The 15705-nt window shown below is 39.9% G+C and overlaps 2 protein-coding genes across 3 annotated transcripts; one reads left to right on the top strand and one right to left on the bottom strand.

Moving 5' to 3' along the window:
• Window positions 1–433: 433 nt before the first annotated feature.
• Window positions 434–2470, bottom strand: LOC138324320 (uncharacterized). Its single transcript, XM_069269397.1, has one exon. It carries the CDS (start codon window positions 2468–2470, stop codon window positions 434–436), a length of 2037 nt encoding a protein of 678 aa, XP_069125498.1.
• A 2213-nt stretch (window positions 2471–4683) lies between these two features.
• Window positions 4684–13971, top strand: LOC138323213 (solute carrier organic anion transporter family member 2B1-like). Of its 2 annotated transcripts, none has more exons than XM_069267633.1 (10): window positions 4684–4871; window positions 5410–6113; window positions 6352–6438; window positions 6829–7032; window positions 7288–7452; window positions 7674–7857; window positions 7980–8130; window positions 8414–8571; window positions 9003–9067; window positions 13390–13971. In XM_069267633.1, the coding sequence occupies exons 2-10, from the start codon at window positions 5429–5431 to the stop codon at window positions 13650–13652; spliced, it is 1962 nt and encodes a 653-aa protein (XP_069123734.1). In that variant the 5' UTR covers window positions 4684–4871; window positions 5410–5428; the 3' UTR covers window positions 13653–13971. The 2 variants fall into 2 exon arrangements, with proteins under 2 accessions (XP_069123734.1, XP_069123732.1); XM_069267631.1 differs by having other exon boundaries at window positions 4685–4852.
• Window positions 13972–15705: the final 1734 nt, after the last annotated feature.

The following is a 15705-nucleotide window of genomic DNA, read 5'->3' as shown; positions in this document are numbered from 1 at the left end:
TCACTGAACCCTTCTAAGTTATCAAAAACAGGGATTGCCAACTCTAAACTACCACGTCAATGGTTACTATGTGATAGTAACCCATGTAATATCGATGATGCTGTTGTATGGACCGTGATATGAGAAAGCCTGAGTCTGTAATTTTTGCGGAGAGTTCAATGTTGTTCAATGTGTAGTCTGTGCTTCGCGCGTAAGCCAATTTTTTTAATTTATCATTGTTAGCATGTCTGATAATGCGTGAACAATGTACATAAATTGATTTCTTAAATTGAAAGTTTGATATCCGGCTGTCACTGTGTCACCTTTAGCTATATACTACAAACGGGCTGAGACATTTTGTACAAGGAAGAATTTCAGTTGATCTGATAAACTCTGGTTTTAAGAGTCGGGTTGTATCAAACAAAAGGGAGTCATTCGTAATTATAATACATTTCTAGAAGAAAGCATTTCTTGCCACCATTGGAACTGTCTCTGACAGAAACTGCACCCCAGGCGGAGGAAGGTGATTTCTGTCTGGATTTGCAAATAATGGACGTAGTGAACGGTCTTCGCTGCGGTGTGGTGGGAATGCACTATTTGTAAATGTTGCCGGTATACTGTGTAGGGTTAGGAATGGATTTTGTTCCCTAGGAATTCTATTATTATTGCTTATAACAGGAACGTTTTGGACCAAGTCATTCTGTGATACAACTGTCGGTGTCGACGAGATCGTGTGGTCATTGAAAGGAGTCGACGCCATTAGCTGTATTGTCGGTGTCGCTTGAACTCTCATATGTAAAGCTTCGTTGACGCCAATCGGATCAGATATAGCACTGATAAAGGTATTATCTCCTAAATCGAGTTCCTTCATTTTACTCAAACTAAAAAGCATGATTGGGTCGTGAAAAGGCCCCGCTATATTGGCCATCAGATCAAAAGCTGTTGTTGGATGAGGTAAACTTAGAGGCGAAGTAGCTTTCTGTGATTCTTGAAGAGTGTTCGTTCGATATGTAGGTTTTACTGTTGGCACATATGGTCTCGGTAGAATGGGGTCAATTCCACGACCGTTTGAATTAGTTATAAACGTCTGTAGTATGGAAGAAATGCGATGAGCATTTGCATTCAGCCAGGATGGAGAAAGTATTTTTGCATTTTTATTTGTGACCTTAAAATTGTTTGACCCTCTGAGAACAGCAAGACTGCCAAGTTCTGCTGCAGTAACTCTTGACAAGTCCAGAGTAGTACTGTCTAACTTAGTTGTTTGTGGCATATTCGCTGACAGATCCACAGTGGCACTACCTAATTTTGTGTTATTCATTGGTGACTTCTTCATAGCAACGTTGTCCATCTTCCTAGCAGTCGTCTGTGACATGTTTTCCGACAAATCTAGGGTATGACTCCCCAAATGTGTGTTCGTTAATTGTGATATGTTTGTGACATCGTTACCAACTGTCTTCATAGTAGTCATCAGTGGCATGATCTCCGTCAATTCCAATGCACTAGTGTCTAACTTTGTTTCAGTCATTTGTGACATGTTCTGTGACAAGTTCAGGGTAGCACTGCCTAACGTGACATCAGTTATATGGGATGTATTGCCAACCTTCTCAGTAGTTATCTGCGACACATTTGGCGAAGTATTGCTGAATCCTGCCTCAGTAATCTCCGACAGGTCTGGATGAATACCACCGGCAGATAAAGTTGTTGGATCTGTCGTTAAGTGGACTGTGCTTACTAATAATTTCGATAATCCAAAATGGCTAGAATCTTTCGGTATAGCAAACTGATGTCTGAGAAGCGATTTAGAGTTTTGCAATATATCAGTCTCGTGATTATTCATTGGGCGATTTGAATTAAGTGAAGACGGCTTTAATTTCCAAGAAGAATCAAATCTAGAAAATAGCCTGGATCCGAAATCTAGTTTTCTTCCGTTTTCCGTTGCGCCCAAGAAATCAATATTGCTATGAATATGTTTTTCTTTGCTTCTCTCCTGTTCAGAAGTTGAAACAGACGTAAGATCATTTCTATTTACCAAACTTGAAGATCTTGTCCTGCCAGACACGAGATGGATTGGTTGACGCTTTAAAGTAGGGTCATGATGTCTGAGATCAAATATCGTGTTTGCATTACTTCTTGTATTGAATGAGTTATGGCCATTGTTAAACATGGTATAAGCTCTACCTCCGGTGTTCAGAATATTTTGCAAGTTCCTATGGAAGGTGTTTATACGCATGAACCTTGATAAAATGTCATTCTTTTCCACTTCCGTGTTTAACTTTCTAAAACTCATGGGCATGAATCCATTGGCAGAATTAGAAACATCTTGGTCAAACCCCATCGAACGCATAACAACAGGAACACTGCCTGCGATGTTGAAATTCGTTGGGATATACCCCGCATTATAAGTCAGTTGAGCGTTTGTACCTGGTCTTACTCTAATGGGTGTCCGGCCGCCGCCGTAAAAAATGTGTGGGAATCGTGCACTGGTTCCCATATGAGGAACCGTTGGCCAATAAGTACTATTTCGTCTTGTGGGATGAACTGCAAAGACTCCACCTGAAATAGATTAAACAACTTCAGCTCTAAACTAATTTCTATATAACTTTTGGTTTTACTCTTAAAGCGGTCAATTTCATTGGGCTATGAAAAATATTTGACCCCGTGACCTTGAATGAAGGTCAAGATCATTTATTAAAACAACCTTGGTAGTTCATTATATAATATATACTGACAATTAACCTGAAAGATACATTCTGATGGATTTCGGATCAACCCAAAAAATAATAACACTTGTCGGGACCATGTCAGGAACATTTCATGCAAGTTTCAGCTGAATTGCACTTGAAGAACTTGAGAACTTCAAAATGGCGGCTGTGGTTGCCATCTTCGATTTGGGATCAACCCGAAAAATGACAACACTTAGTAGGGACCATGTCAGGATCATCTCATGCAAGATTCAGCTTTAAATTGCACTGGCAGAGCTTGAGAAGTAGTTCAAATTGTGTTTTCAAGATGGTACTTGAACATATCATTAAATTTTCAAATGCTACCACGGGTAATGTCATATCTTAACGTTAGATGTTAAATAGTTTCACGGCTTTGGGCATTAGCTTACGTTGAACTTTAATCACTAAATCAAAATATCTTTCGGCAGGTTGCCGTTGGTACATTTGTACATACAGCAAAATTTTAATGTAACAGTTATCTCATTAAAATAGTTCTTTTCGTACATGATATTTCCTCTTCCTATACATTGAGTTTCTTTTATCTCTTTAATATATATATATTGTATCAGGATATAGTTAGTCATTTTCACAAAGGTTACCTATATAGCCTGTCCCGAGTTGTGCCATCGTAAGAGGTTTCAAAAACCACAAGTAAAACAGAATGTCACCAAAGGACGCCTTCATATCTCACTGAAAATAACGAACATTTTATTATCAATTGTCACATCAATTTTATTATATGTATCTCTTACTATCATGAACAAGATAAGAACACCACGGAATCTGCTTTCATTTCATTTATAAATAAAATCAGTATGTAATAGATAAGTTTCTATCTCTCAATGAAAAAATAAACATATCAATATCATAACACGCGTGCTTCACGAATGTCAACATCTAATAAACTTTCTACTTTTTATTATCAACAAATACGAATGAAATGGTAAATTATTAAGTTTACGAACCTTTCTTTCCTCTCGAACTCCAATCTTCATGGAACTTATATAACCACAAATAGATAACTGTGAATACACCTCTGTCCACTTTCTACATGTTAAACAGTCACATGTCAGTAATAACGGACCATGGACACGCCACAATGACCACGGCCGTGTTTTAGAACACTTATCACGGACATTGCCCAGACTTCTATATGCTGAGCATGTTGTTTTACACCACTTTACAATTAGCAGGAACCCACGTGTTGCTTCTGTCGATACGATATGGTGGAAGGACAATACATATAACTGATATGGAGTATTATTTTATTACCAAGTGTAACTATGATTAAATTGGCGAAACATACATTTGTGTTGACTTTTTCTGCCTCCTCCTAATTTCTAAGTGTGACATGCAAAACCTACATTTAGTTAATATCATTATATAAGATACGTTTTCAATGAATGTTTAACAATATATGCTTCTCGGAGAGATTCTTGGAATTCGCCTACAAATAGTATTTCACATAAACTCTATTTATCACAATTTTCCATCTCAGTTAAAGTGGTTTTTTCCCAATCATGAAAATGAACCAAATGAATCCCTTTTTGGCCGATATTGTAACATAAGGACTAATTTAGATAAACTAGCACATTCAGGGACTTTTTGGATGGTACATTTATATAGTCATAGACACGTTTCTCATATGAATTAATTATTCATTAATGATGGGATACAAAATAAGCAATTAAATGAAGTTAAATGGTATACATTTATCAGTAGTAGCGATGATGGTTTTGTTCTAAATTGTTAACTAGGCGAACACTCTATATCTGTAAAAATATAATCGCAAGAATGAACATATTGAAATGTCATCTAGAAGTTAACAAATATTTATCTGAATTCTACAAAGAATACATCATACGGCTGTTTGGATTGAATACCATTAAATCTCATTTTTGGACAAATTAATAAGTAACAAGGAAGTATATGCAAGTACACGTAGTGTGTATATAGACTCGTTTAATATTCAGTGTAAAAGGTTATTGCAGATTCATAATCCGCCCAATATATTCGAATGCACGAGGTAATGGAATATAATTAGTCAACTGGATTTTCAGATTAATTCATACTTCTCTCTGTGATTTCAGTTAGTAGCCATTAGATACACTGGTGAATGTTTAGGAAGTTGGTCACTGGAGGAGAACGAGGTAAGCTGGTGGAGGTTTAGTAGGTGTTAGATCATTGTATTGTATGTAACATAACTTTATGTTAATGCGACTTCCTTTCTCTTATGTCCTTTAAAATATCACACAGATGTCTTTATATTATATTGGTATTATTCAACAGATTATCATGCTGTATCTATGTCACAATATCATAATAAATCACTTTGTATCTTATCTCTAGCAAATTTATTCCTGTGTAAATCTATTTACTTCTACAAGGGAGCCTTACAACCCTGTTCGTTACTGGTCTGAAGCGCGATTTCCATGCTACATAATGCCTTCGACATAAAAACATTCTATATCAGATCTATTTTCACATATTTGTAAGTTTAAATGAGCACTCAGATATTCTCCACTTAATTGTTATTTGAAACAGGATTCAAATGCTTTCTGGTTTTGGGAAGAAAGTTCCAATAATGATACACAATCCACTCGGTAAAGAGTCTTTCCTTAGCCACCATATTTTTCACTGTATCAATGACATCATATGTCCTTTTTATCATTGTTTGATATTCTTGTATCCTTTGTATGGTTTTTAGGTAATCATCGTCTTCTGTCATGGCGGACAAACCAAGAGAGAACAAAGACAATGGAAGTGTTACTAGTATTGATGAAGAAACGCAATGTGGTCTATACAGTTGGAAGTTCAGTGGTCTGCAGTATTTTGCTAACATCCAGTCTTTTACATTTTTCTACAGCCTGGCAGGGTTGATGACCCAAACACTTACATTCTACGTCAATTCACAAGTACCAAACCTGGAGAAACAGTTCGGACTGTCAAGTGCTGAGAGTGGGTTAGTGATGAGCTTTAACGAGATTGGCTTTCTGGTCTGTAGTCTGTTCATCAGCTCTCTCGCTAGGTTTGTCCACATCCCGAGATTTCTCTTCTACTGTACCATTTTGTATGGCATTTCCGGTGTGATCTGTTGCATTCCCCATTACATTACTCCAAACATAGACGATCTGTACGCTTCCTCCAGTAAATCCACAAACCACACTGAAGAGAACATCATGCCATTGTGTTTACCAGAGATGTCACGACACGATCAGAACGTGACATCCTGTGGGCAAGACCAGCGCAAGGAAATCTTTAAGATGGTCAGCCCAGAATTCAAAACATTAGCCATCGCAATCATTGCGATCGGAATGATAGTGCAGGGAGTCGGGAAAGCCCCAAGGGCTCCCTTTGTGACAGTTTATATCGACGATAATTGTGAGAAGAGGAAAACGGGGTTTTATGTTGGTAAGGAACATTTATTTGTTTAACATACTAAATAGGCTTTGAGAACTATCATTGTATTTAGTTTAATTGCTATATATTGATACATATACATACAGATCTTATATATATATGTAAATTCCTTTCACTGAAATTTGAATATCAACTTTACATTTGTATGGATCGATATCCACTCTATATCAGATGTGGGATTAAAAGTGCCCAATGCAGCAGGACTGTATCCTCAGATATTGCATTGCAGGTCTAATTTCTGCCGCTGGGATACTGGGGCCTGCCTTCGCTTTTGGCGTAGGAGGGTACCTAAGCAAGATTTATGTTACGCTTGAGGGTAAGGAAATTGTATTCATTTTTAGTAGATGGTAGTGCTTTCTTTAATTTCTTCGCATGCATTTCCGGGTAATATGACTACATGTATTTGCAAATCATTTGATTATGTATAGATCGGCAAAGTAACACACGGTCACAAGACATCACATTTATTTAGTATGTAATATCAATGTTAGGCTCCTGATACATTCTATTAGCTTTTTATAGGACTTTAAGCAAAATGAAATCAAAATTAAGAATTATTAGCGCAAAGCATATTAACATTTTAACTAAAACAGTGTTTTCTAGTTCAAATAGATTATTTTGATATAGAGGGAAGTTTGAACTCTGATAAAAAAGTTATTAAATATCGTATTCATTAAATAATATGAAAACAGATTAATTACTATAGATGTAGAGATAACCCCTAAAGACCCCCGATTTATCGGTGCATGGTGGCTGGGTTTCCTGGTGTTTGGACTATGCTCGTTACTGGTTGCATTCCCCATCGTCTTCTTCCCACGTCGATTCAAATGGAACCAGAAAAAGATAGCCGAATACCGTGCCGAGATGCCGTACGAGAAACTGTTATTGACTACAAGTGCAAAAATTAAAGGTAAGCATTCATCCAACTCAGCAAATACAACTAATTTTTATGGTTCAGTATGTATAAAGTAGGACGACTACGTTACTGTTGTCAGTGGTGCGTCTCGATAGTGTGTTCAACTGCCGCTTCAACATAGGATAATATATTGATAGATAATGCAAAATCAAACATCAATGTCAGTCTTGGCCAGTGAATCTATTGCCATTCTATTTATATCTATTTCTTTAACATTCCCTGGGAAATATACCATATTTGGTTTTGCAGATCGAGTTTCGTCCTATTGGAGAATCATGAAGAATCCTATTTACATCAGTATACTTGTAACTAACAGTTGTATGGTCTGCGGAGATACTGGCTTCATCTCTTTCCTGGCCAAGTACATACAGACACAGTTTGGCACACCGCTTTGGCAGTCCAATCTAATTTTAGGTAAGACAATATAGCGATTGAAATTTCAATATACAGTTAAAAATAACCCAACATAATTCCAGCATGTCATGTATGGTTAATGATTAATTAAACGGTTGATATGTTGCGTTGTAGATAGGTTCATGATGGGGCATACGATGTAAATTTTATAATCCATCTTCTTCGTCTTCCAGTACATTTTGCTCCATAAGCTCCTACTATTTTTTTCTATTTTCATGTAGCCTTCACCAAACTTGTAGCTTCGGCCATCGGACTCTTAGTTGGCGCGTTCCTCACCAGGAAGATTCCAATGGTACCTCGAAATACTTTCGGACTTTTACTGATACTATTTGTGATACAGAATATCACCTTTGCCTTTGGGTTCTTTCTTGGATGTGACCAGTCGAAAGTTGTCGGACCAGAGAGGTAATGCCCGTACATCATTCCGTGTAGATGATAATGGAAACATAAGTAGGAGTGTTTAATCGTTTAAATAAATCCAAACTACTAAAAAGGGAATTTTATCGGCACATTTGTTTTTATAACAGATACCACGGTCAATCTTCCCTGCCCCTGTCAAACTGTTCACGAGGATGCGCATGTGACGAAGAAAAATTCTTCCCGATTTGCGGTTCTGATGGAGTCAACTATCATTCTCCATGTTATGCTGGCTGTTTGGAGTCCCTCAGAGGCGGAGGTGTATGTGTCCTTTATCGAAATTGCAACATTGTTTTCATAATATTCATTTAGGAGCTTCTCGAAAATACCATAGGCATATTTGTTGTCAAACTCATCTTAAACCCAGATAAGCTTAATTGTTGAAAATTAGATGGTTTGTTAATGTTTTCACTTGAAAGTAAAAATGATAAAAAGGTATTAAGGAATTCTTTCCTTCTGGACTTCCCATATAAAATACATGTAGTAACAGTTTACATTGCTAAAACAACAGTTAACATTGCTAAAAAAACTTTTTTCACCATAGATATACCAAAACTGTACGTGTATTGGTGATGGCGGAACTGCACGTGCCGGTCTTTGTGACAAAGAGTGTAACACCCTTATACCTTGGTGTGCCGTCACATTCATTGGCTCCTTGACGGGAATGGCCAAAGCAATACTCAGCTTTATTGCAAAAATAAGGTAACCGTAAAATAAAGCACTGCCTTCTGCCTGGTACTCATTCTTATTAATATTTTTGTAAGTACAGCCTGATCCTTACATCACTATAATTGTACCATTCATTGACACTGATGGGCTGATTGCACATAACATTTGTCTCTGTACCGTGTTATGTACGGAGTTTGAATATTGGGAAAACTCGCTCTTACATGATACTGGGTAGAGCATGAACACAGCTGCTCAGTTGCAATTCTCCGTTTATTCTATTTTTGTTATCTTTTTAAATTGATGAGCTTCGTCTAAAAGGGAATAATTCATATACTTTAGAGTTAAATTATCTTCTATTGACCATATAAAGTAATATCACCCATATGTGAGACCCAGTGTTGCTGTCAACATTGTATAAATTTGCTTGTACATGAAGTCAATAAAAGTACGTTTTCTGTTTTTAGGTGTGTGGAGGACAGGGATAAGTCGACTGCCATGGGAGTCCAGTCCTTCTGTTTATCTCTCCTAGGTAAGTCGACTGCGATGGGGGTCAAGTCCTTCTGTTTATCTCTCCTAGGTAAGTCGACTGCTATGGGAGTGCAGTCCTTCTGTTTATCTGTCCTAGGTAAGTCGACTGCCATGGGAGTGCAGTCCTTCTGTTTATCTCTCCCAGGTAAGTCGACTGCCATATGAGTGCAGTCCTTCTGTTTATCTGTCCTAGGTAAGTCGACTGCCATGGGAGTGCAGTCCTTCTGTTTATCTCTCCTAGGTAAGTCGACTGCCATGGGAGTGCAGTCCTTCTGTTTATCTCTCCCAGGTAAGTCGACTGCCATGGGAGGCCAGTCCTTCTGTTTATCTCTCCTAGGTAAGTCGGATGCCATGGGAGTGCAGTCCTTCTGTTTATCTCTCCTAGGTAGGTCGACTGCCATGGGAGTGCAGTCCTTCTGTTTATCTGGCCTAGGTAAGTCGCCTGCCATGGGAGTCCAGTCCTTCTGTTTATCTGTCCTAGGTAAGTCGACTGCCATGGGAGTGCAGTCCTTCTGTTTATCTGTCCTAGGTAAGTCGACTGTCATGGGAGTGCAGTCCTTCTGTTTATCTGTCCTAGGTAATTCGACTGCCATGGGAGTCCAGTCCTTCTGTCTATCTCTCCTAGGTAAGTCGACTGCCATGGGAGTCCAGTCCTTCTGTTTATCTCTCCTAGGTAAGTCGACTGTCATGGGAGTGCAGTCCTTCTGTTTATCTGTCCTAGGTAAGTCGACTGCCATGGGAGTCCAGTCCTTCTGTTTATCTCTCCTAGGTAAGTCGACTGCCATTGGAGTGCAGTCCTTCTGTTTATCTGGCCTAGGTAAGTCGACTGCCATGGGAGTCCAGTCCTTCTGTTTATCTCTCACAGGTAAGTCGACTGCCATGAGAGTCCTGTCCTTCTGTTTATCTCTCCTAGGTAAGTCGACTGCCATGGGAGTCCAGTCCTTCTGTTTATCTGTCCTAGGTAAGTCGACTGCCATGGGAGTGCAGTCCTTCTGTTTATTTCTCCCAGGTAAGTCGACTGCCACGGGAGTCCAGTCCTTCTGTCTATCTCTCCTAGGTAAGTCGACTGCCATGGGAATGCAGTCCTTCTGTTTATCTATCCTAGGTAAGTCGACTGCCATGGGAGTGCAGTCCTTCTGTTTATCTGTCCTAGGTAAGTCGACTGCCATGGGAGTCCAGTCCTTCTGTTTATCTGTCCTAGGTAAGTCGACTGCCATGGGAGTCCAGTCCTTCTGTTTATCTCTCCTAGGTAAGTCGACTGCCATGGGAGTGCAGTCCTTCTGTTTATCTCTCCTAGGTAAGTCGACTGCCATGGGAGGCCAGTCCTTCTGTTTATCTCTCCTAGGTAAGTCGGATGCCATGGGAGGCCAGTCCTTCTGTTTATCTCTCCTAGGTAAGTCGACTGCCATGGGAGTCCAGTCCTTCTGTTTATCTCTCCTAGGTAAGTCGACTGCCGTGGGAGTCCAGTCCTTCTGTTTATCTCTCCTAGGTAAGTCGACTGCCATGGGAGTCCAGTCCTTCTGTCTATCTCTCCTAGGTAAGTCGACTGCCAACGGAGTCCAGTTCTTCTGTTTATCTCTCCTAGGTAAGTCGACTGCCATGGGCGTGCAGTCCTTCTGTCTATCTCTCCTAGGTAAGTCGACTGCCATGGGAATCCAGTCCTTCTGTTTATCTGTCCTAGGTAAGTCGACTGCCATGGGCGTGCAGTTCTTCTGTTTATCTCTCCTAGGTAAGTCGACTGCCATGGGCGTGCAGTCCTTCTGTTTATCTCTCCTAGGTAAGTCGACTGCCATGGGAGTGCAGTCCTTCGGTTTATCTCTCCTAGGTAAGTCGACTGCCATGGGAGGCCAGTCCTTCTGTTTATCTCTCCTAGGTAAGTCGACTGCCATGGGAGTCCAGTCCTTCTGTCTATCTCTCCTAGGTAAGTCGACTGCCATGGGAGTCCAGTCCTTCTGTTTATCTCTCCTAGGTAAGTCGACTGTCATGGGAGTGCAGTCCTTCTGTTTATCTGTCCTAGGTTAGTCGACTGCCATGGGAGTCCAGTCCTTCTGTTTATCTCTCCTAGGTAAGTCGACTGCCATGGGAGTCCAGTCCTTCTGTTTATCTCTCCTAGGTAAGTCGACTGTCATGGGAGTGCAGTCCTTCTGTTTATCTGTCCTAGGTAAGTCGACTGCCATGGGAGTCCAGTCCTTCTGTTTATCTCTCCTAGGTAAGTCGACTGCCATTGGAGTGCAGTCCTTCTGTTTATCTGGCCTAGGTAAGTCGCCTGCCATGGGAGTCCAGTCCTTCTGTTTATCTGTCCTAGGTAAGTCGACTGCCATGGGAGTGCAGTCCTTCTGTTTATCTGGCCTAGGTAAGTCGACTGTCATGGGAGTGCAGTCCTTCTGTCTATCTCTCCTAGGTAAGTCGACTGTCATGGGAGTGCAGTCCTTCTGTCTATCTCTCCTAGGTAAGTCGACTGCCATGGGAGTCCAGTCCTTCTGTTTATCTGTCCTAGGTTAGTCGACTGCCATGGGAGTCCAGTCCTTCTGTTTATCTCTCCTAGGTAAGTCGACTGCCATTGGAGTGCAGTCCTTCTGTTTATCTGGCCTAGGTAAGTCGCCTGCCATGGGAGTCCAGTCCTTCTGTTTATCTGTCCTAGGTAAGTCGACTGCCATGGGAGTGCAGTCCTTCTGTTTATCTGGCCTAGGTAAGTCGACTGTCATGGGAGTGCAGTCCTTCTGTCTATCTCTCCTAGGTAAGTCGACTGTCATGGGAGTGCAGTCCTTCTGTCTATCTCTCCTAGGTAAGTCGACTGCCATGGGAGTCCAGTCCTTCTGTTTATCTGTCCTAGGTTAGTCGACTGGCATGGGAGTCCAGTCCTTCTGTTTATCTGGCCTAGGTAAGTCGACTGTCATGGGAGTTCAGTCCTTCTGTTTATCTCTCCTAGGTAAGTCGACTGCCATGGGAGTCCAGTCCTTCTGTTTATCTGTCCTAGGTTAGTCGACTGTCATGGGAGTGCAGTCCTTCTGTTTATCTGTCCTAGGTAAGTCGACTGCCATGGGAGTCCAGTCCTTCTGTTTATCTGTCCTAGGTTAGTCGACTGACATGGGAGTCCAGTCCTTCTGTTTATCTCTCCTAGGTAAGTCGACTGCCATGGGAGTCCAGTCCTTCTCTCTATCTCTCCTAGGTAAGTCGACTGCCATGGGAGTCCAGTCCTTCTGTTTATCTGTCCTAGGTAAGTCGACTGCCATGGGAGTCCAGTCCTTCTGTTTATCTGTCCTAGGTAAGTCGACTGCCATGGGAGTCCAGTCCTTCTGTTTATCTGTCCTAGGTTAGTCGACTGCCATGGGAGTCCAGTCCTTCTCTCTATCTCTCCTAGGTAAGTCGACTGCCATGGAAGTCCAGTCCTTCTGTTTATCTCTCCTAGGTAAGTCGACTGTCATGGGAGTGCAGTCTTTCTGTTTATCTGTCCTAGGTAAGTCGACTGCCATGGGAGTCCAGTCCTTCTGTCTATCTCTCCAAGGCAACTCGATTGCCGTGGGAGTCCAGTCCTTCTGTTTATCTCTCCTAGGTATCGTCTGCTCATCATATCATATCCCATAGTGTTCTTCATAGATTCGAATGACCAGAACTGAATTTCAAAACTTAAAGTGTTGTCGGTTTTTTTACCTTTCGTTGTGATGGTCAGCTATAACTTGTCTCTGTTTCGGGATTGCTGTACCTATGTTTACCCTCTGCATAGAACTGTAAATAATTTCATCAAATACATATATTTTATTTATTGCATTGTTCACAACTGACCTTTCGGTATCTTCCAATATTTTGTTTTTAAACTTTGGATCTCATTGAGGCATCATTATTTTGCTGCTGTTACGAACAAACCAATTTTTGAAAATCACCACTTCAGAAAAAAGTCATCCTCGATACTCCAGGGGTTCCGATCACTTTCGATCTCTACACCCCTGGACTATCTCATAGTAAAACTGGAGGCAACAGAATAGAACAGGTAATTTAGTCATTTGATGTACATCAAAAGAGCCGTATAACGGTACACTGTGGTTGACTCTGTGGCTTTGATGTTAGGCGTCGCTCTCTCTGTAGTCTTCAAAGGAAATCTTTGCTAGCCTGTGATTGGTCAAATGTTTTCCGCTGAGCTGCCTTCAATTTCACTATGAGATAGTCCAGGGGTGTAGAGATCGTAAGTGACCGGAAGCCCTGGAGTATCGAGGATGGAAAAAGTATAAATTTAGGCTTCCTATTGTTTTTGCACAGACAATATGTATCATGACTATGAAATTCAAACATCGTTAAATTAACCTGCATGCATTTCTTTTTTTCTAGGTTTCGTACCTGCCCCTTTGCTCTATGGATGGATAATAGATAAGACATGCCTTATATGGATGTCAGGATGCAGTGGAAGCGGCGCATGCCTATTTTACGATATCGTCGACTTCCGGATAAAAATACACCTAACCACTCTAGTGCTGTTCAATATTGCAGCAGGTTCAACTCTTTACGCGTTTCTCAAAACCAGAAAATGGAAAACCTGGAGACCACGTGGTAGTAAAAAGGAAATGACAGAATTATGTACAGTTAACAGGTAAATGGGGGGACATTATATAGTAAATGTGTTGTTAAGCAGAGAAAAGTACAAAATGTAAATAGTCTTTCATTGCATTTATGTATGTATTAAATTATTTATATGTACTAACTTCCGTATTGTTTTTATGTTAACAATGTTTTAAAGCAAAATAAAAGGACAAACTGCATTAACTACTATAGCGGTGCACATAGCCAATAAATCCTATATCATTTTAAGTAAATAAATTGTATATCATAAGAGGCGTGTGTCTGATACGCCCGAGAAAGGGTGCCAAAAATTTATACTGTTTAAGAAATACAATGTATTTTGTGCATTTATAATGTGTTTTGTGCGTTTTTGATTTATTATATGGATTTGTATTGTGATGCATTTTATAAGGTGCATGACACATAAATAAACATTTTTACTTACTGCTACTTTACTCCACTAACTGTCACTACTCTGAGCAGGAAAGACATTACTCCTTATGTGCTTCATTATTAATGAAATGAAATAGTCACCAACTAGCTTACAAAGTAATAACATTTGTAAATACTCCAGAGTGAAAACAATATTTTAGGATCAGCAAAATAAAGAGATAGATGCATCAAATAAATAATTTATCCAAACTTAAGTTCTAACGGCAACTCGCCTACAATGCAATATACGTGTATCAATAACACTTGTTATTTCGTCGATCAAAGGCGTTTGGATTTCCTCTATGGAATATGCTCAATGAAGAATTAGTTCCTTCCTCTACACATTACAATGGTCACTTTATAACCCAGAAACAGAACCCAGTGTCAACTGCTAAGTAAGTTTTAGCGAGAGACAAACAGGCGAAAATCATCTCAAATAGATATTGTACCGTATTCGTGATTATTTCCAACGAGATTGTAGTGTCATCGACTACAACTATAAAGCAGACATACTGGTTCTTTATGTTGTAAGGAAGAGTTCCTCTGTATGCATGATTCGACACAGCATGAACATACCGCAGTCTCCCAAAACACGCACCACACACTTCATAAACACTACACACTGCATGTAAAGAGGCCATCTTTACATGACCCTGTTTGTTAATAGGACGTTAATTTAATCATACAAATAAAGAAACCAATACTTCACTTCGGGTGGGATGTGTTGTATGGTGTCTTCGGCGGCATAATTCCACTATATAAGAATTTATAACAAGAATATACCACAGTCTCCCAAAACACGCACCACGCTTTTCATACACACCGCACACATAGAAGGTCGTCCTTACATGACCCTGGGTTTAATCAAACAAACAAACTATCGAAAGTTTGCAGATGTTCGTATGTATTTCTCACCTGTTGGAAATGTCAGCATATTAGAAGGTATAATCTACACTACCTGTATGTTCATGATGTTATAGTCAAAGGCAGATTTTGTATCAAGAGGGGCAACATAGTTGTCGTTCTGTTTACAGAGATATCGTCTTGTTGAGTTTCGCGCTAAGTAAGGGCTACTAGTAGATACAAAACTTTTTTTCAGAAAAGTCACTTGGGAGTGGATTCTGCTGATATTTCAGATTCAGATTATCGATAATGAGAAACTCAAAAACTTTTCATGTGACCGGTAAAATGGTGATACCCCTGAAAAGTTTCTTCTCCAGTCAAAAACCTTTATTTCTTTGATATTGTTGTAAGCTTTAGTGGCACAGCTCATTCACATATGATCATCTTATAGAATTATATGATGACTAGTATACCTGCGTCCTCTCCGTATTGTAGATATTCGATATCATCTGGTTGTCTGTTTATAAATAAACTGTCCTTCTACAAGTTACTTATTGTTCCCGAGGGAGTTAACCTTGCGCACATACATAGCTGATGGTATCAACTCGTATTGCGTGTCTGTTAGAAGGACCATTTTTAATTACTAAAGTGTAAAAAAAGGTCATCTTGCCCTGCTTTCAGGTCTTTTTAGGTCTTTTCTGGCCCTCTTTCAGTCTTTAAAGGCATGTGTGTAGTCCTCGCTCCATACGTGATGTGTATTCCGTTGTTCTTTCTTTAGAGTTTGTTGTATCGATAGAAAAGAATCCGATATGC

The sequence above is a fragment of the Argopecten irradians genome, chromosome 5 (genome assembly GCF_041381155.1).
Source record: "Argopecten irradians isolate NY chromosome 5, Ai_NY, whole genome shotgun sequence".
Lineage (NCBI taxonomy): Eukaryota > Metazoa > Mollusca > Bivalvia > Pectinida > Pectinidae > Argopecten > Argopecten irradians.
Note: the sequence above shows the minus strand (reverse complement) of the source record. Positions and strands in the feature narration are given on the sequence as shown.